Here is a 26,044-nt window from a genome sequence, read left to right on the forward strand (position 1 = left end):
CCCTCCGTGCCTCTACTTACTTGCATGGAATTACATCTACTGTATAAAGCGCCTGTACTCCGTGCTTAATGTACACTTGCTGCACATGCAAAGGCATGACAGGATAACAAGTACACGTAGTATTACGGAGTGCTCCGTAAGTGCAGTAAGTACAGTAAGTACTAAGTACGTGGTGGCAATACATGTGGGTGTACTCCATACTTGTACGGTTACTTGACAAAAGTGACGATGCAGTTTTGGTGGCGCTACTCCTACAAATTGAATCGACATTTCTGACACCCCGCTGTACTCCTACAGCACACCCACCCCCATCTACCGCCTCGGCGCCCACGCCTGCAGCCATTCTCTCATCCTCGCGACGTTGCCCCTTTCCGCCTCGGCCGCGGCGACGCACCAGGCGAGCTCCCAGACCTTGTCGGCCGCCACGCTCTCGGCCGCCCTCCTCCGCTGCTGGTTCGCCTCGTCGACGCAAAAGTACAGCGGCGCCGCCTCGCCGTCGACGTCGGCGAGCAGCCGCCTCGCCTCGGGCAGCGCCGCCTTGGCCTCCGAGGCGAGCGGTTCGAGGCCGGCGTTGGCCCGTCCCGTCCGGCACCGCTCGTTGGCGCAGTGCGCCTTGCCGCAGCCCGTCATGAGCTGCTGCAGGTAGCGCCTCTCCATCCTCCTCGCGAGCGCCCTGCCGTCGGGGTCGTGCATGCTCACGTAGAGGGGCCCGAAGCACACGGAGCACAGGCCCACGTCGTTGGCCGGACCTTGGCCCGCGGCGCCGACGCCGACGCCGACGCGACCCTTGGGCCCGACGCCGTGCCGCGTTCGGCCGCAGAGCGGGTTGCGGCACGTGTCGGGCTTCGCCCGCCCGACCTTGTCGAGGTCGTGGTGCTTGAGATGCGTCTCCATGTCGCGCAGCCGGACGATCCGGTCGCAGAGGTGGCACTCGGTCGTCCGGGCACCGTCGGCGAGCTCGTGCGCCGTCATGCCCGACAGCGTCACCTCGGCCGCCGGCCGCAGCGGGTCTCCCTCCTGCGGCACCTCGAGGTGGCAGAAGCGGCACAGGATGAGCTTGCCCGGGCAGACCGTCGTGCGGTGCCTCGCGAGGTCCGGCAGCGAGGGGGCGACGACGTCGCACGCCGGGCACCGGTGATGCGTGTGGAACACTTGATCGTGCCGAGCCTTGCCCGCGGCGTCGTCCCCGCACGCCTCGTCTTGGCCGCAGTGCCAGTGCGCCTCCCACTCGGCCGATCCTTTGCGGAAGACGGCTCGACAGTCCGCGCACGCCACGTTGTTCCTGCGGCAGAAGCTCTCGTGCAGGACCATGGTCCTCCCGGGCACCCACTGGAGGCAGTTTTCGCATCGCTCCGCGTCGGCCCCGTGGCCTTGGCCCTCGACGCTCGTCGAACCGTCGGCCGCCCGCTCGTCGTCGTCGTCGTCGGCGGCGGCGGCGGCGGCCCGGGCCCGTAGCGTAAACGGGACGGCGTCCGACGAGGGCATGCGCTCGGCCGGCGCGTACACCGACACCATGATGGCCTCGGCGCCGTCCATGGCCGCGTCCGTCGGAGACACGGCGATGGATTTGATGCCGCCCTCCGAGGGGCCAAAGTCTCCAAACACGTGATTCGACTCGCGCGGCGGCACCCTCTGCCGGGACGACTTGGGCGAGACAAAGAGGTCCAGGCCGTGCCCCTGCGCGCCGCCGAGGGCGACGACGAGCGGCCGCGCGCGGTCCCACGACGGCAGGGTAAAGTCGACATGGTCACCCGGTGCTACCCGGCCGCCAACCTCCTTCCAGATGCTCAGCTCGCCGCCTTGGGAGCTGCCGCGGGACGAGGCGGCGTGGGCCCGCGACGCGATTCGACGCAGCGACTCCCGCGCCTGCTCCTCGTCGAGCGGCTCGATGTCGACCTCGAGGTCCGTGTCGACGACGCAGATGCCGTCCCCCGCCGGCGCGAACCGGTCGACGAGGAACTTGAACGTCTCGCCCCGCACGCCCTGGACGGCGAGGACGGCGTCCTTGGTGAGGGAGGTGAAGTGAAGCCTCAGGTGGCGTTCCAGCAACGACTTCCAGTCGTCCGGGTCGTATCCCGCCTCGAGCGGCCGCAGCCGGACGTAGGTGCCCTTGGGCAGCTGCTGGGCGTGCACGGTGATGCGGAGGGGCAAAGGGACCGCGTCCTCGGTCGGTCGGTCGACGGCCGACTCCGCCGACTCCGCCGCCGTGGCGAGATGCTTCGGGTCGACGGCCAAGGCTTCCATGAGGAACGGGCTGAGGCCCAAGGTTCCCTCGGGCGCCGAAAACTCCCGAATGCCGGCGTGGACGACGTTTCCGTTGGCCGGGTTCACCAGCCGAAACATGAGGGGGTGCGGAAGCTGCTCGCCGTTTTCCCGCGGCCCCCCGTGGAGGCCGCCGTCGTGGGCGCCGAACGGGTCGACGGAGCCAAAGGCGGCACCCGTCGGCCGTCGAGAGGGGGCAGCGGCGAGGAGCTGCTCGAGAGCGGATGGGGGGAGGATGATCTTGTCGCCCGAAAGATTCTTGATCGACGTCAGCGTCGGATGGAGTGCCGTGTACGCGGCGGACCAGCGCAGCGCGGGGAGGTCGTCCATGGCTCGGCAGGCTGCCGGGCCCGGAGGCAGCAGCTCTTCTATGGTCAGGGAACAACAACGGTGAGGGAGGCAGACGTGCGACTGTCCATGTCGAAGAAGTTATATCATTGCTGTGATGTCGTGGATGTGTGCAGACAAGTCTCCATGCACAGGATGCAGGTGCAGGTGTCGGTCGAACATGCCGTACAAGTAATTAAGTACTGGCAAGCAAGCACGCAGGCTGCTGACTGATGACGTGGGGTACGGAGTACGGAGTATTATTAGAGAGTCAATTCGAACCAGTCCGAACTGATTGATCAGTCAGCAAGCTTCTGTCTCCTTCCATGGTGGTGCGTGGAGCGAGCCCACCAAAACTTGCCCACGTCACGTGCCGCGACACCGTGTTGGTTGGCGCGAGCTCTGTCCCGTATTACGGAGTAATTACCAGTGTTCGCACGCACTCTACTCTGCGCAGGTAGCTGTAATAATTACTACTACGGTATTGGTATTCGGAGGAATCATGGCATCCACTGCACACGAAAAACACCTAGTATACAAGTAGTGTACTTGTTTTACGTATGTACAGTACAGATACTCTGACAGAAGACTGTAGTCTAAAGTCTGCGGTACGGAGGAATAAAGACTATGACGGTATGATTGCAAGTATTATTTTTGAGCAAGTACTCCGTACTTGTGCGTACTGATGTACAGTAAGTACTTAAATGCATGTACTTGTACTTGTACTGCACATGTACATGTAACCGTGGAGATGGTGAGCGAGCAAATTGTACTTGATTACAATCAACGAGTACATGTGCTACTTGTATCGAGATGCGAAAGGTACCAAAATGGTAGGCGCATGGCAAACGATTTTCAACATCGTCCATTTCCTACCATTCCTCTCTGCCGACCTTTTTTGCTCATTACTATGGCACCTCGCGCAGGCCAGCATACGCATCGGGGCGCTCTCCGGTTTTCGGGCCCCGCTGCGGACCGGACGCGGCCCCTCAGCACCCGTCTCGGCAGACGATGCCGATGCGCTTGTGAGGCAGGTTGTGCATAATAATAGCCTATGGGGCCTTGCGGTGCCATGGCGTGCATTGTATCCGCACCTCCGTACGCCGTACTCGTGCTCGGTGGGTGCAACACACAGGCTCGGCGGCTACACGCCGTGTCCATGCAGTCGGTACGAAGTCGCTGCCCGTTTCCCTGCTCGAGAATGTCCAACACGTAGTCCCTGCGCAGTGGGTGCAGTCCCTGTGCAGTAGGTGTAGTCCCTGCGCAGTGGGTGCAGTCCCTGTGCAGTAGGTGTAGTCCCTGCGCAGTGGGTGCAGTCCCTGTGCAGTAGGTGTAGTCCCTGTGCAGTAGGTGTAGTCCCTCGGCAGAGGGTGTGGTCCCTGTGCAGTAAATGAGTCCCTGTACAGTACTAGTAAGTAGGTGTGGTCCCTGTGCAGTAAACGAGTCTCTGCGCAGTCCCTCGGCAGTAGGTGTAGTCCCTGTACAGTAGGTGTAATCCCTCGGCAGAGAGTGTAGTCCCTGTGCAGTAGGTGTAGTTCTTGTGCAGTAAATGTAGTCCCTGTACAATAGATGTAGTCCCTGTGCAGAAGGTGAAGTCCCTCGGCAGAGGGGTAGTCCCTGTGCAGCAAATGATTCCCTGTAGAGTAGTACCTTAGTAGGTAGTAAGTAGGTGTAGTCCCTCAGCAGTAGTAGGTGTAGTCCCTCAGCAGTAGGTGTAGTCCCTGTGCAGTAGATGCAGTCCCCATGCTTGCCCATGAGGCCGCACGCCCTGCAGTACCACGGAAGCCCAGGCACAGGGCGGGAATCTCGCCGACCTTGGCGCGCCGAGACGGCGCCGAGCGTCTTTGATATTGCCTACGGGATCCCATGGTGACCAGAAGCTGCGAGTAATTGCCTCCAATTGGATCGCATCCTCATGATTCACGACGGCAACACGAGCATCGACGCACAAGTAAGCGTCGACGACAACGCCAAGATGGCACATGCATCCCATCGGAAAGCGCCCGTCGACGGGCAATCGACAGGGAACCAAGAGGGGATCAACAGGAAATCAACAGGGAATCAATCGGCAGGGAATCTACAGCGAACCAACGGGGAACCGTCGAGCCGGACGCTGAATCAAGAGGCGTCGCGGCGTGCGGGAGACGGACGGACTGACTGGTTGGCCCTGCGCGCTGCGTCGCCACGTCGGGCGGATCGACGACTAGGCCGACGCCATCGACGCACAGGCTACATAAGCGCCTCGCCTCTGGCATGTCCATTCGCTCGCTCCTTCCATGGCCATTCGTCCTTTGAGACCCCAGATTTGACCTCGGTCGCCCTTTCCGCCCTTGCCCCTTCATCACCTTCATCACTGACCGCCTCTTGCCTCGCAGGCGACAGGGCAAGAGCGACGGATATACGGCAGCGGCGGCCGGTTGTTCCGATGCGCCACCTCGCCTATGCATCGGCCGATGAAGATACGGATGATACGTCCTCCCGCTCCGTGCATGTAAATGCCACATACCGCCTCTCCGCGTGCCCCAAGGTACCTACCCACCTACCTACCTCCTTGCGGTACTTACCACCGTTACGCATCTACCGAATTTGAGAGGCACCGACGCGTACGAAACATATCGTTGCACCTCGTGCCCTGTACACGTCACACCACCAGCCCGCACCGCTCCCACCCGTCTGCCTCGAGCACGCCGGAATCCGTACACGTACGTTCATACGCACTCTCGTCCCCGTTGCCAATCTGCCGCTGGGCGAGACTGAGACCCCCAGACGACGAAAGCGTTGATCCCTCAACAGACCCCCGCCTTCCCCCCGGCCCTCGTCCCTGTCGTCTTGCCTCTTGGCCTCGGCCGTCGAAAACACCCCCTTCGCCCCTGGTGCCTGGGCGGACGGTGACGGCGAAACACGAGACACGACGGCACGACGCTGCTGCCACGAGGCCTCGTCGTGCTGCTGCCGCCGTCGAGCACCTCCCCGGGCGGACGGCCGTGTTGGAAACCGACAAAGGGCTCGCCGACACACGCAACGTTCGACGAGCGTGCTACGCCCAACCGTCAGCTCCTCGACACGACGTCGTGGGCGACCAACCGCACCGACCGACGGCCCAGCCTCCACCCCGGCCTCTGTTTCAGTGCGTGGCCGTCGGCCTCTAATGAGGTGTCTCAGTCGCGCGAGCGAGACGAGACGAGACAGGCCGACGCTGCCCAGGCCGACGCTGCCCCAGGCCGACGTCTTCGTTTAACCTTAACTTGCCATCACCCTGCCGTCGCGGCGGTCTGGCTCTGATGGTCTGAGCACTGCCGCCGCGCTTCTCCCGGGTGCACGTCCAGCTTCGCCGCGACGCCTTTGTCGTTATATGCCAGACCTTGCCGGTCGGTAGAGCCATCTGCCAACCCGTCATACCCCGCGTCCGGAATCGACACTCGCGCGCCGGCCAACTCGTCATCCCCTCCTCCCCTCCCCCGACCGAATCACCCCTCTGCCTGGCAGCCTGACATGAGCCGAGCCACCGTCGACGGCAACACGCGTCCACGGCTCGAGACCTCATCGCCATCCTCCGTGTCCCTCTTCGACCTCCTCCACAACACCCTCGTCCTCCGAAACACCGTCCCCCACCTGCCCGTCGCCAGCCTCCTGCACCTCGCCGCCGCCGACCGAGCCTTCCGCGCCCTCCTCTACGCAACCCCCGGCGTCTTTCGATACCTCGACCTGACGCGCGTGAAGGCGGCTCGGTGGGACGTGGACGAGATCGACGGTGGCCGCTCCGCCTGGCGCCACCATGGCGAGAACCTGACGGAAGATGGGTGAGTGGCCTCACCGGACGCCGCCGTCGGCGTCCCGCCCGAGCGGCCCTCCGTTAACCCCCCCCGGCCGCCAGCGTCTACTCGGCGCCGCTGCGAGGCATCTTCTCGACGCTCGGCCGCCGACAAATCCTCCGGCATGTGCAGACGCTCGTCCTCGACGGCCTCTCCGTGACGTCGGAGCTGTGCCACGACATCATCAACGATGCGACCTTTCGCGTCCGCATCCTGTCGGTTCGCGACGTCAAGAACCTGAACCAGGCCAAGCTGCGCGCCGCCCTGCAGTACGCCTGCCGCCCGAGCCGGCCGGCCGACGGCCCGAGCCTCCAGGCCCTCTACGTCTTCGGCGCCAAGGAAGCGCCGCCTCCCTGGCCGCCGACGGTCGAGGCCGCGTCCGTCGGCTCCGGCTGGAACCGCAAGAGCCAGATGGCGCTCGAACGCCAGGCCGACCCCTGGTGGGCGGCCAAGGGCCGCGTCGTCGCCCGCTCCGTCTCGGACGAGTGGGCCCACTGCATGGCCGCCTGCGAGGGCATCGTCGCCTTTGACGCCGTGCTCTGCCGAGGGCCGCGCCATGGCCCCTCGCCGCGGTGGAACGCCGGCCCGGCCGTCGCCACCTTTGCCGTCGCCGCCTGCGAGCGCTGCGGCGACTGCCCCGAAGGCCTTTTGGACGCTCGCGCGAGCCCGCCGTCGAGCCTCCCGCTCCTCGCGCCGCCTCCGCTGCTGTCGTCGTCGGTCCGCGCCGCCACGGCGCCGCACCTCCCCTGCGAGCCCATGGTCGCCCGCTGCGCCGACTGCCTGCGCGAGCGCTACTGTGCCGGCTGCCACACCTGGTGGTGCGAGACCTGCTACCCCCTTCCCGGCGTGGGAGGCGCCCTCGCCGCCGCCGCCGTCGACGTGGACGACGTTGTCGTCTTCGAGGAGGAGGACCAGGAGGACGACATTGTGAGCGTCGCCGCAAGCGAGCAGCTCGAGGAGTTTGCCGCCACCATCAAGATCAAGGTACGAGACAACCTCTGTCACCGCTGCGCCGAGGACGATCCCTGGCGCTGAGAGGAGTGGGAACGGACGGGGACGTTGACGCGGACGGGAACGGTCTCGCCTCCCGACGTCAATTCGTGCGCGGAGTCGGGATTCGTTGCATGCGAGGACACGTGCGCCGAGCCTCTGCTGCCGAGACGCAACTTGCTAACGCCGCTGCCAATCTAGAGTCGCCTCTCGAAGAGCTGCTGGGAATGCGGCAACAACGCAAGTCACCCTCTCCCGAACCACGATGGACCCGCGCTGACTAGGAACCCGTGCACCAGTGCGACTCCTGCATCGACCGGACGCAGAGGGTCTGTCGCAAATGCTGCGCCGGCTACTGCATCATCCACAACGAAGGCTCCACGGCCACCCACGTACGCGCCCCCAACCCCTCGAGAATGGGAATGCCGAATCCATATGCTAACGCCGTCGGCAGTGCGACTGTACGTCCCGCGAGGAATGGAATCCGGTCGCTGGCTGACTGTTTGCAGGGTGCGTGTCGCGAGGACGCGGCCTCGGCCGTCTGTGAGAGGCCAAACGGGCGGCCGCAAAGCATCGCCATGGCCATGACACCGCCCGAGTGACATTCGGCCAACTACGCCATGGTCGAAATACCATGTTCACGGCTGACGACGGCATCTGGAAGAAGGGCCTTGACGATTCAGGTCCTGGTTGGCAAGCGCAGCCAGCATTGAAATTATATTGGCAATGTATGCATGTACAGGTGGGCGATGGAAGAATGGAGGAACAGGCTGCTGGGAAAACAACTCTACTCAGATTAGGGATTCAATTCACCGCTCTCGTACCCGTCCTTGACACTGTTTTCTGCTCCAGACGTGCGGCGTGCGACGTGCGACGTGCGGAGCCCCTGCTGCATTTGCTGCTTCTCCTCCAGTCCCACACATGCAATGGATCATGCTCCTTTCCTCGCATGCCAACCCACGGTGGCCGTTGTCAGCAGACATTGCTTGCTCCTGGCTGTGCTGCCTGGCAGTCGCACAAACTTGGCACGGCGCTGGACGATGTGGCATCCGGGCAGCGTTGCCCCTCGAGCCGTGCCCGAGCAAGCAACCTGGGTGCTGGGTGAGACACCAAAGATGATGCTTGCCCTCCAGAAACACGTCTCCGCGGTGCGCGGTGACGTCGATTCATGTTCCTTCCTGGATGCCGTGTCGGGCGTCGGCATGACGGGTGAACGAGGTGGTCGGGCGAAACGTGCCCGGCGTCAGCGGGTGTGGCTGCGACAGTTGGGCCCGAGTGCGACCCAAGTGCGTCTCGAGCGTGTCAGTGTACAATTTGGTCGGCAACGTGCACCTCAAGGCACGCCGATTCCCGTGGCGAATTTGCGGGCCACGAGGGCGGACCCGAGCTCCTCGTACTCGAGCTTGGAGACGGCCAGGCTCTCCATGTTGACGTGGCCGGCCATGTTGGCGGCGCCGGTCCAGGTGCTCGTGATGGGGTCTTCGGGCCTCGCGACGCGAACGACGCAGTCGTCGGGCACGCGCTGGACGACCTCCTTCTGCAGGCGCTGGACGAAGCCGTCGAAGAGGGAGTTGCCGCCGACGACGACCATGTTGGCCAGCAGTCCGGGCCACAGGCCGATGGGGACTTGGCCCAGCGACTGCTGTACGAGTTCGGCGAGGCCGGGCTGTCGCATTCCCATGTCGGACGGGGAAAAGACAAGTTCCGGAACGGCAAAGCGCTCGTTTCGCAGCGTCAGGATATCCTCGTCCGACGGCCCGGCGGCGGCCAGCTTCTTCGCCTTGGAATGCCTCGTCGGGTCGTAGTCGCGGAGCTCACCCTTGGTCTTGGAGTGGAAGTCGGGCAGGACGTAATCCTTGACGATGCCGGCGCCCGTCAGGTAGTCGTGGCGCTTCTCCCCTCGCGTGCCCTTCCACGTCTTGTCGAGGTCCGACTTGAAGTCGGCCGAGACGTAGCAGGCGGCTTCCTTCATCTCGTTGACAATGTACGTCTCGTTGCGAACGTCAAAGTGCCGCAGGGATATCAGGCGCGCGAGGTAGTTGGTGAGCAGCTTGCCGCCGACGTCGAGCCGGCGCACGGCACCGTGGAGCGGTCGGCCGCGGAAGAGCGGCGTGACGGTCGTGTGGGAGTAGCCGGAATCGACGAGGAGAAGCAGGTCGGCGGGCACGGCCGCATCGGCGGTGGCGGGAACGTCTCGGGGCGCGTGGAAAAAGCGCTGGATGTCGTGGTAGGCGTTGAAGGCCGGTCCTGCGGCTCGTCAGCATGCGTCGACCGTCGTCGACGCCGCGCGCCGTCGGCATCTCGTACCGAATCCCCTGTAGTAGCTCGCGAAGCCGTACTCTTCGAACACGACCTGGTCGCAGTTGGTCTGCAGCACCGGAAGAGCACCGGGCGGCTCGGCGAGTATCAGCCGGGTCTCGCTGGCGTCGCACTTGAGCGGCGCCTTGTCGTCGAAGAGGAGGTGGTCCCAGATTTCCTTTTGGGCTTCCCAGTGGACGATGAAGCCCCTTTCGACGGGACGACGGAACTGCAGCTCGCCAAAGTCTCGGCACTTTTCCACATCGGAGGCGACGTAGATTTTCCGAGCGCGGTCGCGCGCGATGCAGTTGGGAACGACGCGAGGGCCCTGGGTGCCGGCGTCGCCGAGGATGCCCGCCTTTATCGTGTAGGCGCCGTTGTCGAGGATGAGCGTGCTCGACGGACGCACCGGACCGGAGGCCTTGGACTTGCGTCCTCCCGCCATGAGCCGGACCTTGTGGTTCGGGCAGGCTGGTTGGGAAGGTTTTTGGCGTCGAAGCGTTGGCGACGGGCCGAAGTCGACGAGGCTGCCGCGGGGACGGGGCGTGCACTTGCCACTCGTTCCGGCATGCGATCTGCCAAGGGGGAGATGAAAGAGGTCAAGCTTTCATGTCGGGAAACGAACTCGTTTGGAGGCAAAAAATGCCACGAGGAACTGTCGAGTTGCACGACCGGAAAGTGAGAATGTCGGAATAGCTCGACGGACGTTGGGAGGAAGCTAGACCATCACGTGACAAGGCGATGGTGGCACTCGTACGGAGTGGTTGTACCAATACAACTATGTACATGTACTGAGTACTCTGTACAGAAGTTGCAAGTACAGTACAGTATTATGTACTTGGGTATACGGAGTACAAGAGAATACTTGGTTGACTGAAAAAGTACATGGGAAATATTTATTCGTCAGTGACGGCGAAGTACCTACTGTATTATCACCGGTATTCAATCGTCCATGTACGGAGTACGGAGTACTGTACTGTATCACTTCGTACCTGTACTCCGTACATGTACTTGCTTTCAGAGTACTCCGTACTTTGTCCGTACATTATTCATTAAATCTAGCATTATTGCCCTATATGGCTTGGGCCTCCCGATGGACCCGCCCCTTAGTCAGCGGAGACAGACGACATGACGACGTCAACAGCGTGATCCAGGTACGGAGTAGATGCGGACAATGAGGCACACTCGACGATGGTGAGAAGCAAGGCCAACGGGGTTCCATGTCGAAAGTCGAGGCGGCGAGAAAGCTGGCGGTGTATAGCAAGGATTCCTCTGCCTGTTTCGAGTGACCACGCATTCCGACAGCCCGTCGCACCGAATGCACCCCACTCCATGCTGATTTCGGAAATGTCCCCCGTCACTGACGGGAGGTGTCCCCAAGATGCGGATGACTGCTCGTGTCGTGTCGGCTGTCTTGGGCCTCGCTCCCTGCAGGGGCACGGCAAGACCGTCTTCGGATTGATGCTCCAGGGCATCGCCATGACCGAGGAGCCACGGTGCACGGCTGGCAATCCAACGAAATCTTGGTCGACGAGCTGCTTTGATGCTTGCTTGGCGCTCCTTCCCTTGCCCGCCTTGAGGCCGCTGTGGCTGTCGAGGCATCGGATGGCCCGGGGCTTGCGAGTAGTCGGAGCAAAGGGCGAGGGCCAAGGTCGTGGAGCTCTTGGGGTGTCGCTCGCATCAAACCAAATGCTGGCTCTCGGAGCCGTCGACGGCCTCCGTCGACAGCAAGGCCCATTTCTCGGCCACGTCGTCGTGGGGAACGGCACCGTGGACCTGCCTCGTGTTCACAAAGGCCTCGCCCCCGCTCTCCCACGAATAGTCCTTCCAGGCGCCGAGGCTCGGCCGCATGACGTCGCGCACGAGGGCGGCGATGTCGTCCCTCCTCGGCGCGGCGGCGAGCCCGACGGCGCTCGTCCACAGACGCCACGTCTCCTCGAGCTCCTCGACGGCCGAGACGCCCATGACGCTGACGCCGATGCGCGCCGGCCGCTCGTCCCCGCCCACGGCGGCATCCGAGAGCGCGGCGGCGGGGTACGCCGTGGTGCCAAAGGGCTCGCCGGCGCGGGCCCAGCCGTCCAGGGACCAGCGGATGGCCACCTCCTCAAGGCGCTCTCCCCGCTCGGCGGCCATGGCGGCGAGATCGTGGCAGGCTCCCCGCAGGGCCGGCGGCGCGGGGTGCCAGGTCGCCATGGGTCCGTCGTCGACGCCCCTCGTGGTCAGGAGGCCCATGCCGAGCATGCTGGCATTGAGGACGCAGCCGACGCGGGCCTCGCGGAAGCGACGGAGCAGGTCGGCGCGGCCGAGCGTGGCGTTTTGGAGGGTGAAGTGACCGTAGGACATGACGGCATCCAGAGGCTCGCCGGTCCGCTCGAGCACCGTCGCGGCGAGGGAGGCGAGCACATCGACGGGGTAGCCGCTGATGCCGACGTAGCGGATGCGGCCCTCGTCGCGGAGGCGACGCAGCTCACCGACGGCGGCGAGGACCTCGTCGGGCGAGACGAACTCGACGTCGTGGGCGTAGACGAGGTCGAGAAAGGGCGTGGCGAGGCGGTCGAGGCTGCGGCAGACGCTGTAGCGGATCCAGGCGGGCGAGTAGTCGAACTCGGCGGCGGCGACGCGACCGGCCTTTGTGACGAGGAAGTAGCCCTCGCGCGGCGGCGGCGGCTCGAGGGAGCGGAGGGCGTCCCCCAGCAGGCGCTCCGAGGGTCCATAGTAGGGCGAGGTGTCGAAGGCGGCGACGCCGAGCTCGAGGGCGCGGCGGACGATGGCCGCGTAGGGCATGGCGGCCGGGTCCGGGTGGTACTGCGTGTTGAAGGTGGCGGTGCCGAGGACGAGGGGGGGCAGGACGTCGGAGAGGGGCTCGCGAGCGGCCATGGCGGCGAGGCAGAGGTCGTGATGTCGCCGGAAGAATCGTGGGGGAGATGCAAGTACGTTGGGGAGGTCCAAGGTCGGGGAGTCCAAGGTCGGGGAGGTCCAAGGTCCGGCACGGAACGGATTTCTCCGAGCAGCGAGCGAGTGTACTTGCAGTACAGTACTTGGGTGGGGTCACTGGTAAGTACTTGCTCGGAGCACAAGTGCCTGTGTGCATGCACCTGGTGCCACCAAGCACACCTACTAGCTACCTTTTTTGCTACCAGCAAGGTACTACTGTAGCCATCGATGCTGGAAGGAATCGGTACTTGGATTCAGGGACGTTGCAAGTTGCAATGAAGGACGTTGCAGGTTGCAGTCAAGGACGTTGCAGGTTGCAACCAAGTACATGCACGGTGGCACCCCGTACCACGACCCGCTACAGTCACTGGACAAAAGTGACGGTTCAGTTTTGGTAGCATTACTCATACAAATCGAATCGACAGTTTTGTCACTCCACTGTACCAGTCTACTGCTAGGTACTAGTGTTGTACCTACTACTAAGGTACTGTAGGTTCTAAGTAATACCTACTGTAGGTACTAGGTAGTACTGTACTAAGTAAGGTTCAGTTGTGTACGAGAATTACTAACAAACTGGTTCAGCTCAAAGGTGCTGGCAGGTGACGGTCCCCAGGGTAAGCAGTCCGCTGTATTTGCAGTGCTGTATCATTATTACAGCTTACCAACTACTAGGTCCCAAGAGCCTACAGAACTAACCTACCACTTGCACACAATTGCTTACTCCGTCCTCGGTAATTGTAGGACCAACATTGACCTCGAGGTACTTACATGTGCATGACCGTGTACCAGGTTAGTACAGCAAGTACTGTGCTTGTACTGTAGCAGCTGGGAGAAGCAGACGATTCCGTGCACCACATGGCCGGGATTACTTGCAGAGTACGGAGTAGTGCAGTGCAGCACTTACTCCACAGTTACCATGGCATCGACACAGTGAGAACATGCGTCTGCCGAGTACCAAGTGCTTGTAATTACACCTAGGATCGGTGCCGACCAACTACTGCACTGCAAGTACAGTATGTTGTAAGCGTACCTCGTCGAGGTGGTGCATACGGAGGACGGATTCGCGAGAGACGTTGCGCTCCCGCACCCGTCGTGCTTCTACAATACAGTGGGGGGCAAAAAGTATTTGCCTACCTTCAGGTACCATTTTCTACTACATTAGATTGGACTAGGAACGAGGAACCTAAGGGTAGCCAAATACTTTCTGCCACATGCTGTACATGCCATGCGCCCAAGAACGCAGCGCAGGGTGTCCAAGTGGCCCAGTCAACGATGCATCGACGCCGGTGCATGCACCTGTACAGTACGAGCACGACTTGCACGCCGACCGACGAGCGCAGGTGCACCGTGGCCTCGCCGTCGTAGCCGTGCGTTTGTTCGCCGACGCTAGAAGCAATACAACGCGAGGTGACAACGGCCGGCGCGGGTTGCCTTTCACCGTCCGCACTGGCGGAGGGCGGTGCCGTTGCAACATGGCAAGGTTGGCACTCGCTGGCGATTGGCAATCCTGGCGTGCGAGCGAGCAACGTGTGCGCGCGCTGCCCTGGCGATTCGATGCCGTTCCGTACGACGACAGCACTTAGTTGCAGCACAGTGCCTGCGCAGGTGCAGCGTGATGGACAGAGTACTTGATGGTGGACAGGACGACGCAGAACCTTGCAGCTTGTCGGCATTCTGTTCAAGTACAGGTACCTCGAGGCGGCATCACATGCTGATTTTCGTGCGCATGTGCCCAGTGCTCGGCACCGCACTTTTAATTGCACACACAGTATTTGTACCTCGAGATGCCGTGGCTGTACTTGAGTAGTACGCATGCAAGTACCTGTGCTTGTGTGCTTGTGTGCGTGTGCTTGTGAGGACTACTGTACTGCACAAGTAATTATTCCATACTACTTGGGTACTTGTGCAGCACAAAGCAATACCGTACACGTACGTACACGTACTCGCCTGCATTTACGTACAGAGGTAGATGTTGATGCGGGCCGTCAGCAATGACTCCAGACGGGGTACTCCGTACGGGGTACAAGGTGCTCCATACAAGTAATATTTGCTTCCAAGCATAGTTGTACACCTCGGTGTTTGGAGCACACGTGCCTCCACCAGGCAAATGGGAAACAACCCCAGAATCGCTGCGACTGCGGAGTGCCAAGTGTCGTAATTACCAGGCAGCTGGGCATGAGAAATTGCCCTGGGCGTGGCCGAGCTAAACTTAATGTGGCACGAGCCCGAAGCCCTGGATCCTGTCCTGGCTTGAAGAAGTGAAGCCAATTTCGACCGTACTTTTTTATTTACATGTACATGCGCTTGTAACAGTAGGTGTAGGTGTGCAGTATTTATTCGCAAGTTGTGCATTCATTACAGTTTTGTTTGATGCATCCCAGGATTGGCACTCGGGCAGGCATCCTTGTTTCCCCGTCACACCATTCATGAATCCGCCCCCGACCGTCACGTTTGCCGTCGGCACCCCTCGGCCAGGGAAACAGACGTGCTTTTTCTTTTTGGTTCTGCGACGAGTCCGATGGACATCCCCGACGTATGAGTAAGTACTTGTACCTGCCAGCAAACGCCTGTAGGGGGACGTGGAAATATACTCTGTTTCAAAGGCTGCAAGTACTTGCTTGCGTAAGTATTTAGGCAGGTACAGTAAATAGTACATGTGCTCCGTAAGTACGGAGTACGGAGTACAGTACGAGGATTGCGCCAGCCGCATTACGTACTTGCACCCGGCACCCCCGTCACGTGCACGTGAAACACAGTATTCCGTATGGAGTAATTAATACTCGGCACCTAGTCCGTACATGTCTGGAGAGATGACAAATACGGCCATGTCGATGGTTGCTGTCGAGGAGACTGCGCACAAGCACGTGCACGGTACAGTTGCATGCAAGCAGTTGCTCGGTGCAGCGCACCTACATGTGCAAATACTTGCACGGAGTGAGTGCCTGTGGGTGTACGGTACACGCAAGCACAAGTGGTACTTACACGGCCCATCCGGAGATGCCATCACTTGCTGCCAGCGCACGCACGGCTAAAAGGTACACGCCCTTGACCTGCGGAGACGTCTCGGCAGCCAGCGACAGAGGCCAGCGCTCGCCAGCAAGGAGCGATGCTTGCCGCGCCGCACGCGCCGCAGCATCGACATCAAACGACGGATGTGGGGCCGCGCCAAACGGACCAGCTTCATTTCCAAGCTGTCGGAATGCAGAGGCACGTCCTTGGCGCCTGGCCCGCTGTGGCTATGCCGCGTGACGGGAGGGAAAAAAAAAACCGAAAAAAAAAAGCGAGAAGCGCCGGGCCGACGGCCAATGGTTCTTGGTACGTTACGTACGCGCAAGTTGATGGGCGGGCACGTACGGTGCAACGATACATGCAAGGGCACCGCGCCGACGTCGGACAGCCGCCGGCGCCGGATCACGGCCCGATGGTGGCGAGGAGATCTGTCAAGCCACGGCGCCACAGCACCGTGGCGCGTCTTGGGGTCTCGGCCGAGGAAGAGGCGGCACGAGCATGGGCGGACTGTATTCTGGTGCACTGTATTCTGGTGCACTGTATTCTGGTGCACTGTATTCAGGTGCACTGTATTCGGGTGCACTGTATTCAGGTGCATTCTATTGAGGTGCATTGACCTGTTCAGGTGCACTGTACACATTCAGCACCGCATTCGCGTGCACTGTATTCCATTCGCGTGCACTCCCGCACCGTGGCTGCCAAGTCATCTCGACGGCCGTGTCCAGGTGCGAGATGGAGCTTGCTGCCGTGTCGATGGCTGCGCCGCGCATGCACGCACCCAAGTCCTCGGCGCCGGCCGGAACACCGACATGGCCGCGCGCCGCCCACCTGCCGGGCCGGGGGGAACGGTGGATGACGTGACGTGGGCGGCGGCAGGCAGCAGGAGACGAGCCGGTCTAGAAGCCAGGGAGAAGAGAAGCGCCGAGGCGGCCGTCGAGGAGGAACGCCATGGTCGACGGCGGAGGGCCGGCGCGGCCATCGACCGGCGCCGCTGCGAGGGAATTCCCACGGGCCAAGCCCTCGCCCTCGCCGGCCCCTTGGCGCGCGAGCCGTCGACTTTCTGCTCGGCCGAATCCACACGACGCCGACCCCGTGGGCGGCCGGAGGGGGTGGTGAGGGGGAGGGGGTTGTGGAGGGGGGTTGTGAGGGGGGGTTGCGAGGGGGAGGGGGCGCGAGATGAGGGGGCGCGAGGGCGGGGGAGGGAGCTTGCGGGGAGATGAATCATGAAGAGGCTGCGAGCGATATTCAGGGCAGCGTGGTTGCGCTTTACAGTCACTGATTACTAAGGTACTAAGGTTAATAAGTAGTGGCTGTACAGCAAGTAGTACTTGCAGTGTAGTACTTGCAGTAAGTAGTACTTGCAGTAAGTAGTACACTACAGTACTTACAGTAAGTACTCGTCCAAGTATTAATGACCAAGTAATTGTGCAAGCAGCTGTACAAGTAACTACACTCTGCAAGTGGGGTGGCAAAAATGTCCATTCAATTTGTAGGAGCAGCGCTGCCAAACCTGAATCGTCACTTTTGTCAAGTGACTGCAGGTAGGGAGCAGCACCGCTCTGTGCACGGCGCTCGGCACGGAGCGCAGTGCTTTCGGTGCTGCACTTTCCCTGCTCCCACGCCCTCCCTCGCCGCCCAGAATCGTACGGTGGCGGCCGACCCCCTGAGCCGGCCTCGTCAAGGCGCCGAATGACGACCGACGGCGTTGGTCATGCATGCTTACGTGCGCATCCGCCGCCGTACCGTACGGGTTCGGGTGGGAGGACCTGCACAGTACGTGGAGGCGCGAGTGAGTACTCGAGTACTGTAGGTCCCGCGCAGCGCCGTCTGACTGCCCATGCGGTGGGGTGGCAAAAATGTCGATTCACTTTGTAGGAGCAGCGCCACCAACACTGAACCGTCACTTTTGTCAGGTGACTGCACAGCCGGCGGCGACGACTCCGTACCTTGCCGGGAATGGGAGGAAGCCCGCGCGCTGGGGAAAAGCCGAGTGGCCGCTTGCTCGGTCAATTAACACGCCGGCCACCACCTCGGCCTGGCCTGGGCCGTCACCTCCTGCCGGCCTGCACCAACCTGCACGCTCGCGCCGTAGCGCGTCGAGTACGCCCGAAAATTGGCCCACGACGCAGGCACGGAGGCGAGGCGCGCCGGGCCTACCGCGGCCTGTCGCCGTGGCCGGCCGGACGCGCTCGAAGCACGCACTCGGGCGATTTTTCGTCACGAGAACTTGGCTCGCTCCCTTGGCTCGCTCCCTTGGCTCGCTCCACGAGGGGGACGAGCATTTGTCATGCACACGATGCTCGCGCTCCCTGCGCGGAGCACCAAGCATACTTGCACCGGCAACGTACGCTTACTGTGCAGTACAGCACATGTTTCGTTACATGCAAGTACTTTAGTAAGTACAGTAATTGCAGGTGTGGTTGCGAGTACAGTACAGTACATGTACTCCATACTTGCTGCACTGTTACTTACTACTAGGTACTAAGGTAAGTACCGACCTGCACCCGCATGGCTCCAATCTACGAGTACGAGCCTCGCCGTGGCGAGCTCGTCCGACAAGTCTTGGCGGCAAGGCGATCACGGCAGATCGTGGGACCGTTTCCTGAAATCGCTGCCGGCCTCGTGACCGGACCCTCACCGGCGCCAGGGTTCGTGGCCATACGAGCTGGCGGAAGCGAAGATGGCCTGGCCGGCGCCCCCGCCGCTGCGCTGGGCACGGCGACGGCGACGACAGCACGACGGCTGCTGGAGCGCCAAGCGGCGTGCAGGTTTGTACTTACAGGTAGGTACCTAGGTACCTTTAAAAATAGTGCCGCGCGCAGCCAGTCATCGGCACCATCGTACCGAGTCTTGCATGAAGCTGTCTCAGCACAGCATGCGGGGAACACACGCACGTGTACGAGTAATTGCACGTACTGTACTCCGTACGGCGTAGGCGTACTTGTGCTGTCAATGCGGAGTAGGTGTGCCGAGTACGGAGTACGGTAGTTGCGGTACGAAGTACTGTGCTTGCTTGTGCTGAAAATACGAAGTAGGTGAAATCCTGCACCCTAAATACGGAGCCCTGTACCTGTGCTTGCTGTAAATGCGGAGTGCTTCCACGGCGGGCAAGGGTATTACTGCCCGTACGACTACCTCTAGTATTGTGCAAGCGCCAACCGAGCGCAGCCAGCTTAGAGAGCACTTGCAAGTAACTAATACATTGCCTAATATTATTTTATTCCTGGATACCGTTGCAAGACAAAGTGACGATTCAATTTTGGTCGCGCTACCATCACTGCTCCCTAAGTGAATCAATCGACACCTTTGCCACCCCACTAAGGTACTTACCTGTGCTGCATGGTCTACCGTGACTGCAGGTACTTGTCCGCACGTACTCGGCATCGTCGTGCGTGCTCTGTACATGCAGGTACGCTTGCGCAGCGTCACAGTACCTGCAGGCTTGCAAGTGGTATGAATACCGCTCACCTGCAAGTCCTTGTGCGTCACGGCCACTGTGGTGGTAATATTATTACTGTCCAGTGCAAACAGGCCTACTGCACTTGCGAGTGTTTGGTGGGTGTACTTGCTTGGGCTGTACTATTATGCCTGTACGGAGTACTTGCAGTCAGTACATGTGCATTTACTTACTTACACCTAGAACTGGTTGTACTTGTACATAAGTCCGTACAGAGTACTCCGTACTGTAAGTAATTACTAGGTACCTAGGTACTGACTGTACTGTACTTGGATGCATTACTGTATTGCAACTTACAAGTACTACAGTACGCACGTACCCGTACTGTACTTAGTAATAGTATGAAGTTGTACATCTTCGCCCAGATGCCTTATTACGTACAGAGTACATGGGGTAATTACAACTAATTACTTGCCTGCACCCACACCTGCTAGCTTTCGTGCAGTACGGTACGGAGTACAGAGCAAGTACAGCAAGTACGGTGTTTTTGTTTATGCATGTACATGTGCGTGTGCCTACAAGGTGTTGTGCTGTACTCCGTACTCCGTGGTTGCAAGTACTGTACATGTCGTAATGGCTAGGGGTACACCCGAGCAATGAAAACACGCCTACGTGTACTTGCTGTGCTCGTAGCGTACCGAGTTTCCCACCGCTCGCCGTGACCCTCCCCCCCGCCGTGACCCCCCCCCCCCCCCCCGCCGTGCCTCATCTACCGCGGAGCAAGAGCGGCGCGTGACGGAGGAAAATCCAGCTGCCGGGATGCACCCGGCTGCGACCGCCGAGTCAGTCGCGCACGCGGTCCCGGAAAACGTTGAGCGCCATTCAACGGCCAAACCCCAGCTTTCGGGACGACTGCGCGCCAGCCGGCTGCTCTCCAGATGTTCGTCGGCGTCCATCGCGGGGGGCCGACCGAGAAGGGGGAGAAGAGTTCGATAGCGTCCCCGCGCCGTCTCCTGACCGGCGGCAGATCGGCGGCATCATGCAGAGGCGGGCAGGCATACGGCCCAGCGCAGGCCGTGGCACGCTCGTGCTCGAGGCTGCTGCGAGCCGTCGTCGGTGTAATGGCCTGCGCGGTGCACGTTACATGCGCTTCGGGGCGCCGTCGGTACGGGCATGCTCGAGTAGGTGTGCTGTGCATGTGCATGTGCCCGCGTAGGTACGCGTGTTCTGGTGTGGAATCGCTGGTAATAGTGCACAGTAGTGCGCGATAGTGCTGTGCGACGGCGGAACGAATACCCGTGTACTGTAAGATGTGCTGTAAGAGAGCGCAGTACTCCGTATTACTAGTACCTAGGTACTAGGTAGGCACCTGCTTACAGTACTAGGTAAGTACTGTACAGCACAGTACTAGAGTGTCATTCCCTGTACCCTACCCTACCCTACCTGTACTGTACAATAAGTACTTGCTTGTCGTGCAAGTGCAACTACGACTACAAGTACTGTAATACTGCACTTGCGTGTGCATGTGCATGTAAAAGTACTTGCGTGCTGTGGGTACGGTACTTACACCACGCCTGCACGCTGGACACAGAGTCCAAGTACCTGCACGCCCAAGTAATGCGTAGTTGTACTTGCTCCGTACGTGCACGCGAATACCCCTCGGGCCGGCGCTCAGAATGGGCACCCGCCAAGGGCATTCGCTGATTTTCTTCGGCCTCGTACGACGTGCGGGAACGGTGCGCAGAGGCGAGCAACCCTTTGCGCTGGTCCCCTGCCGCTCCCCAAACTTGGCTCGCCACCCGCGGCCGGCGCTTCTCGGCGCTTTTCCGTAGCGGCTGTGGAGCCCCCACCCCTCCCGATCCACCGTCCGTCCTGCTTCGGCTTTACCTCGCCGCCTCCCAGCTCGCCGACGCCCTGGCCGGCCCCCCGCAAGCCTCGATGCGGGAACCCCAGACGCCTCGCCTGGCCCGCAGGCCTCTGCTGCCCCTCGGCTTGTCTGATTTTTCCCCTGCTTCGTTCGGTCACGCCCGCCCGGAGCAGCAGCGAATCGTCGCCTCGGCTCCGCTCCGCCGTTCGATTCTCCCCGGCCTCCCAGGATGCTCGTCCGAGGAGCGACCCGGTCCTCGGTACGGGGCCCGCGCCCAGGTGCTCGTACCGTGTACCTGCGTCGACCCCCCCCGCCGGTACATGCGCCCGCCCGCCGAACCGTACGAGCACCTGCGCCCGCCCGCACCGTACGAGCAGCCAAGTACACGCTACCTGCATCGTTCTGCCGCCGAGGTATCCTGTACCTATACCTGTCCCCGTGCTCGTACTTGCCGTGCTCGCCCATCGAGGCAGGCAGGCAGGCACCACCCACCCTTCCTTCCCTCGAGGCAGGCACAACCACCCTTCCTTCCCTCGAGGCAGGTACCCTCGAGGCAGGCACCATCCACCCCCATCCTTCCCCATTCACCCCATCCCACCCCATCCCGCCCCACCCCTCCTCCCCACCCCCAATCTCCAAAGGTGTGCGTGCCTCATCCTTCGTTGCAAACTCACTCTCCATCTCGCCGTCACAACCTCCGAGCCCGTCCTCGTAACCGTACACGGACTCGCCCGGCGAGCGACGGCTCCTCGACGACGACCACGACGACCACGCCCTCGACGCTGGCCGCCTCGTCAGCACCCGTGCCCCCCCAGCATGCGACCCCCCGCCCCTCCTCCCCCCCCCGGTCCTCCGCATCCCCCGTCGAGTCGACGTGGAATACAAATAAAACATCGTCCCCCTCCCCCCCCCGACCTCGCCATGTCTTCCTGTCTCGTTCCTCTTCAACCTGTCTCACGGGCCTTGCCTTCCCGACACGCCCTCCTCGGACACGCCCCCCCGCCAGTAAACGACAAAGACAATCTTGATCGTCTCTTGTCTCTCCTCCGACCTCACCTCCGCTCACTCCCCTAGGGCCCAAAGACACGACGACGAGCAGAGCAGAGCCGACGGCCGTTCGAGCTGCCCGCCGCACCACCGCCATGGCTGACCACGGCGAAAAGACGGACAAGGTCCACGACGAGGACCCGCGGAGACCCTCGGTCGCCCTCTACACGGCCGAAAACGTCGACCAGATCGAGGCCCCCATCACCTGGAAGGCCTATCTCCTCTGCGCCTTCGCCTCCTTCGGTGGCATCTTCTTCGGCTATGACTCGGGCTACATCAACGGCGTCCTCGGCGCCCAGGTCTTCGTCGACGCCGTCATGGGCCCCGGCTACAAGCAGGTGTCGGAGAGCAACACCTCGCTCATCGTCTCCATCCTCTCCTGCGGCACCTTCTTCGGCGCCCTCATGGCCGGCGACCTCGCCGACTGGATCGGCCGCAAGTGGACCGTCATCCTCGGCTGCTTCGTCTACATCGTCGGCATCGTCATCCAGATGATCACGAGCCCGAGCAACGCCCTCGGCCCCATCGTCGCCGGCCGTCTCATCGCCGGCTTCGGCGTCGGCTTCGAGTCGGCCATTGTCATCCTCTACATGTCCGAGATTGTGAGTCCCACGGCCCCGAGGGCGCGCACGTCCGTCTCCGTCGTTGTGCGCCGCCGATGCTGACGCCGCCCGCCTCCAGTGCCCCCGCAAGGTCCGCGGCGCCCTCGTCGCCGGCTACCAGTTCTGCATCACCATCGGCATCCTGCTGGCCTCGGTCGTCGTCTACGCCACCAAGAACTACCCCAACACGGGCGTCTACCGCATCCCCATCGCCATCCAGTTCCCCTGGGCCCTCATCCTCGGCGGCGGCCTCCTCTTCCTGCCCGACTCGCCCCGCTACTACGTCAAGAAGGGCAAGATCCAAAAGGCCATCAGCGCCCTCGCCCGCGTTCGCGGCCAGCCCGAGTCGTCGCAGTTCGTCCAGACCGAGATCGCCGAGATCATCGCCAACGAGGAGTACGAGCGCGCCCTCATCCCCTCGACCACCTGGTTCGGCAGCTGGGCCAACTGCTTCAAGGGCAGCCTCTGGGTCTCGCGCTCCAACCTGCGCCGCACCATCCTCGGCACCTCGCTCCAGATGATGCAGCAGTGGACCGGCGTCAACTTCATCTTCTACTACTCGACGCCCTTCCTCCAGTCGACGGGCGCCATCGACGACCCCTTCATCATCTCCCTCATCTTCACCCTCGTCAACGTCTGCTCGACGCCCCTCTCCTTCTGGACCGTCGAGCGCTTCGGCCGCCGCACCATCCTCATCTGGGGCGCCCTCGGCATGCTCATCTGCCAGTTCCTCGTCGCCATCGTCGGCGTCACCGTCGGCTTCAACTACACGCACCCCGACCCCGCCGACCCGACCAAGAGCATCGCCGACAACATCCCGGCCGTCAACGCCCAGATCGCCTTCATCGCCATCTTCATCTTCTTCTTCGCCTCCACCTGGGGCCCCGGCGCCTGGATCGTCATCGGCGAGATCTTCCCCCTGCCCATCCGCTCGCGCGGCGTCGCCCTGTCGACGGCCTCGAACTGGCTGTGGAACACCATCATCGCCGTCATCACGCCCTACATGGTCGGCGCCAACCGCGGCAACATGAAGTCGTCGGTCTTCTTCGTCTGGGGCACCCTCTGCACCTGCGCCTGGATCTACTCGTACTTCCTCGTCCCCGAGACCAAGGGCCTGTCCCTCGAGCAGGTCGACAAGATGATGGAGGAGACGACGCCCCGCACCTCGGCCAAGTGGAAGCCCCACGAGACCTTTGCCCAGTCGGTCGGCACCGGCCAGTTCGTCGACAAGCACACGGTCGAGGACCCCGAGGGGCGTGGCTCGTCCCTCTAGTCGCGTCGTCGCCGTCGTTTTTCTCGCCCGTCCGTGCCGTTGATGGTTTGATGAGTCGTCGTCATGTGTGGAGAGGAGCATACCCCGGGCAATGAGGCGTTTTGAGCAAAGAGTATTTCCATGTGCGCATCCTTTACGAGATGACGTCTTTTTCCTTTTTGGTTCTTCCATGCAAAAGTCATGTGCGGAGTACTTAGATGCAGTCCAATACACACACTCACTTGCGTTGTCAAGAATGTCAAGTCGCTCGCGTGGCATCGCGTCATCCGTCGTGTGCGCATCCTTTTTGAGACGAGATGCTTTCTGTTTCTCCCTACAAAAGTATGCCATGTAGATTTCGTCAAATACATTCACATGAGTCGGTCAAGGCGTGCTGCCGTCTTTTGTCGTGCCGGAATATTTCATCTATCCACGTGCGCATCCTTTCGTGATGAGATGCCTTGCTATTTACTCACTCGCAAGAACCATGGAGATTCAGTCAAGAAGATACCTCCCCTTGTGTTGTCAAGAATGTCATGTCCCTCCCATGTCGGCGCGCCATCTTTGTGGTTCCGTAATATCCCATATATCCATGTGCGCATCCTTCCAAGAGGAGATAGATGCCTTGCTTTTTGCTTCCCCACAAGCACCGTGTAGATTCAGGCGAAGAAATACATTCACTTGCGTTGTCAAGAAGGTCGCGTCCCTCGCTTGTCGGCGCGTCATCTTTGTCGTGCCGTAACATCCATATATCCATGTGCACAACCATTTGAGAGGAGATGCCTTGCTTGTAACTTCCTGCAAAACCCATGTCAGGAATAGATTCAGCCAAATAAATGCACCCACTTGTGTTGTCGCGAACACCAGGTCACGCGCATGTCGGTGAGGCATCTTTTATCCTGCCGTGATATCCCATCCATCCATATGCGCCTCCTTTCGAGATGAGATGCTGTCTTTGTTTCTTCCATATAAAATCATGTAGATTCAGCCACGTACATTCGCTTGTGTTGTCGAGAATGTCTAGTCCCTCGCATGTCGGCAGTCAAATACATTCACGTGTGTTGTGAGGAATGTCGAGACCCTCGCATGTCGGCGAGTTCTTTCGCCGTGCCGATATATCCCATATATCCATGTGCGCATCCTTTCGAGATGAGATGCTTTCTTTTCTTCCATAAAAAATCATGTAGATTCAGCCTAAGTGCATCAAGTTCACTTGTATCGTCGAGACTGTCAAATCCTCGCATGCCGACAGTCAAATGCATTCAGTTGTGTTACGAGGAATGCCAAGTCCCTCGCATGTAGGCGAGTTGTTTCGTCGTGCCGTAATATACCGCATGCCCATGTGCGCATCCTTTCGAGATGAGATGCTCTCCTTGTTTCATCCATACAAAATCAAACAGATTCGGCCAAATACATTCACTTGTGTTGTCGAGAATGTCAAGTCCCCCACCCGTTGGCGAGTTATGTTGTCGTGTCGTGATATCCCACTCTATCCAGTGGCAGTCCTGGCGTGCGACTTCAGTTAGGGGTTAACCGAGCATGGCCCCCAGCGACAGAACAACTAGGATACATGCATGACGCAAACGCCGAGGCCTAGCCGTTCATGTTGTTTCTTCAGGCCTGCTATCCCTGGCGATTCAGGGAGATCTCGGCATGGTCAGCACGGCCTCTCTCGTCATGACAAATATTTCCAGCACGGCAGAGGACTCGGACCAAGTCTGGCACGAAAAAGAAGCATCAAGCGTCTTCGACGCCCCGGGTATTGGAGTTGGTGAGGCGCCCATGGGAATCTCGCCATCGTCTGGTTTCTGGTGCAACGCGCTGTTGGGAGGAGTGTCCATGCCAAACCTGACGGGAGGAAGTAGAGGCCGATCGAGACGGTGCTGGAATTTTGATCCATCCGTCTCCTCGCCACGCATTGGCCTAGGGTATGAAAGTGCGCGTCCATCACGAGGCACTCGCTCGAGGCGGGATAAGCATTTCAGCACACGAATGGCGAGGCCATTCCAGAAACTACTGCACGCAAGATGAGCTGTTCCTCACACAGCCCTTTGCACGGCAATGTTTATGAGCCTCGGATGGGCCTCGGGAAAAAGGGGGCAAGGACGGAAGGATGATGCGAGGAAACGTGCCGTTGCCGTCGTTTGGCTTTGGCGAGGGGCGGGCACGGCACCGAACAGCCTGCAGAGGGATTGAAAATTCTGCACGACGAACCCAAGGCGAAGGGGGGGAAAGTGGCCCAGTGCT

General features: G+C 60.9%; 6 protein-coding genes across 6 annotated transcripts; 3 read left to right on the forward strand and 3 right to left on the reverse strand.

Moving 5' to 3' along the window:
* Positions 1 to 312: 312 nt before the first annotated feature.
* DCS_03555 (ubiquitin fusion degradation protein) lies at positions 313 to 2,592 on the reverse strand (the record flags this gene model as incomplete). The annotated part of the gene is made up of 1 exon (XM_040800874.1): positions 313 to 2,592. The coding sequence occupies one exon, from the start codon at positions 2,590 to 2,592 to the stop codon at positions 313 to 315; it is 2,280 nt and encodes a 759-aa protein (XP_040655907.1).
* Positions 2,593 to 4,504: 1,912 nt separating this feature from the next.
* DCS_03556 (ubiquitin fusion degradation protein) lies at positions 4,505 to 7,993 on the forward strand (the record flags this gene model as incomplete). Its single annotated transcript, XM_040800875.1, has 8 exons — positions 4,505 to 5,116; positions 5,243 to 5,291; positions 5,525 to 5,815; positions 5,966 to 6,389; positions 6,464 to 7,385; positions 7,593 to 7,783; positions 7,846 to 7,852; positions 7,901 to 7,993. 8 exons carry the CDS (start codon positions 4,505 to 4,507, stop codon positions 7,991 to 7,993), a joined length of 2,589 nt encoding a protein of 862 aa, XP_040655908.1.
* Positions 7,994 to 8,724: 731 nt separating this feature from the next.
* On the reverse strand, positions 8,725 to 12,566 carry DCS_03557 (uncharacterized protein; the record flags this gene model as incomplete). Its single annotated transcript, XM_040800876.1, has 4 exons — positions 8,725 to 9,638; positions 9,699 to 10,264; positions 10,815 to 11,305; positions 11,376 to 12,566. The coding sequence occupies 4 exons, from the start codon at positions 12,564 to 12,566 to the stop codon at positions 8,725 to 8,727; spliced, it is 3,162 nt and encodes a 1,053-aa protein (XP_040655909.1).
* A 3,875-nt stretch (positions 12,567 to 16,441) lies between these two features.
* Positions 16,442 to 16,852, forward strand: DCS_03558 (uncharacterized protein; the record flags this gene model as incomplete). The annotated part of the gene is made up of 1 exon (XM_040800877.1): positions 16,442 to 16,852. One exon carries the CDS (start codon positions 16,442 to 16,444, stop codon positions 16,850 to 16,852), a length of 411 nt encoding a protein of 136 aa, XP_040655910.1.
* A 5,186-nt stretch (positions 16,853 to 22,038) lies between these two features.
* On the forward strand, positions 22,039 to 23,818 carry DCS_03559 (uncharacterized protein; the record flags this gene model as incomplete). The annotated part of the gene is made up of 2 exons (XM_040800878.1): positions 22,039 to 22,545; positions 22,625 to 23,818. The coding sequence occupies 2 exons, from the start codon at positions 22,039 to 22,041 to the stop codon at positions 23,816 to 23,818; spliced, it is 1,701 nt and encodes a 566-aa protein (XP_040655911.1).
* Positions 23,819 to 25,434: 1,616 nt separating this feature from the next.
* Positions 25,435 to 25,716, reverse strand: DCS_03560 (uncharacterized protein; the record flags this gene model as incomplete). Its single annotated transcript, XM_040800879.1, has 1 exon — positions 25,435 to 25,716. The coding sequence occupies one exon, from the start codon at positions 25,714 to 25,716 to the stop codon at positions 25,435 to 25,437; it is 282 nt and encodes a 93-aa protein (XP_040655912.1).
* Positions 25,717 to 26,044: the final 328 nt, after the last annotated feature.

Source organism: Drechmeria coniospora, chromosome 02, assembly GCF_001625195.1.
Source record: "Drechmeria coniospora strain ARSEF 6962 chromosome 02, whole genome shotgun sequence".
Classification (NCBI taxonomy): domain Eukaryota; kingdom Fungi; phylum Ascomycota; class Sordariomycetes; order Hypocreales; family Ophiocordycipitaceae; genus Drechmeria; species Drechmeria coniospora.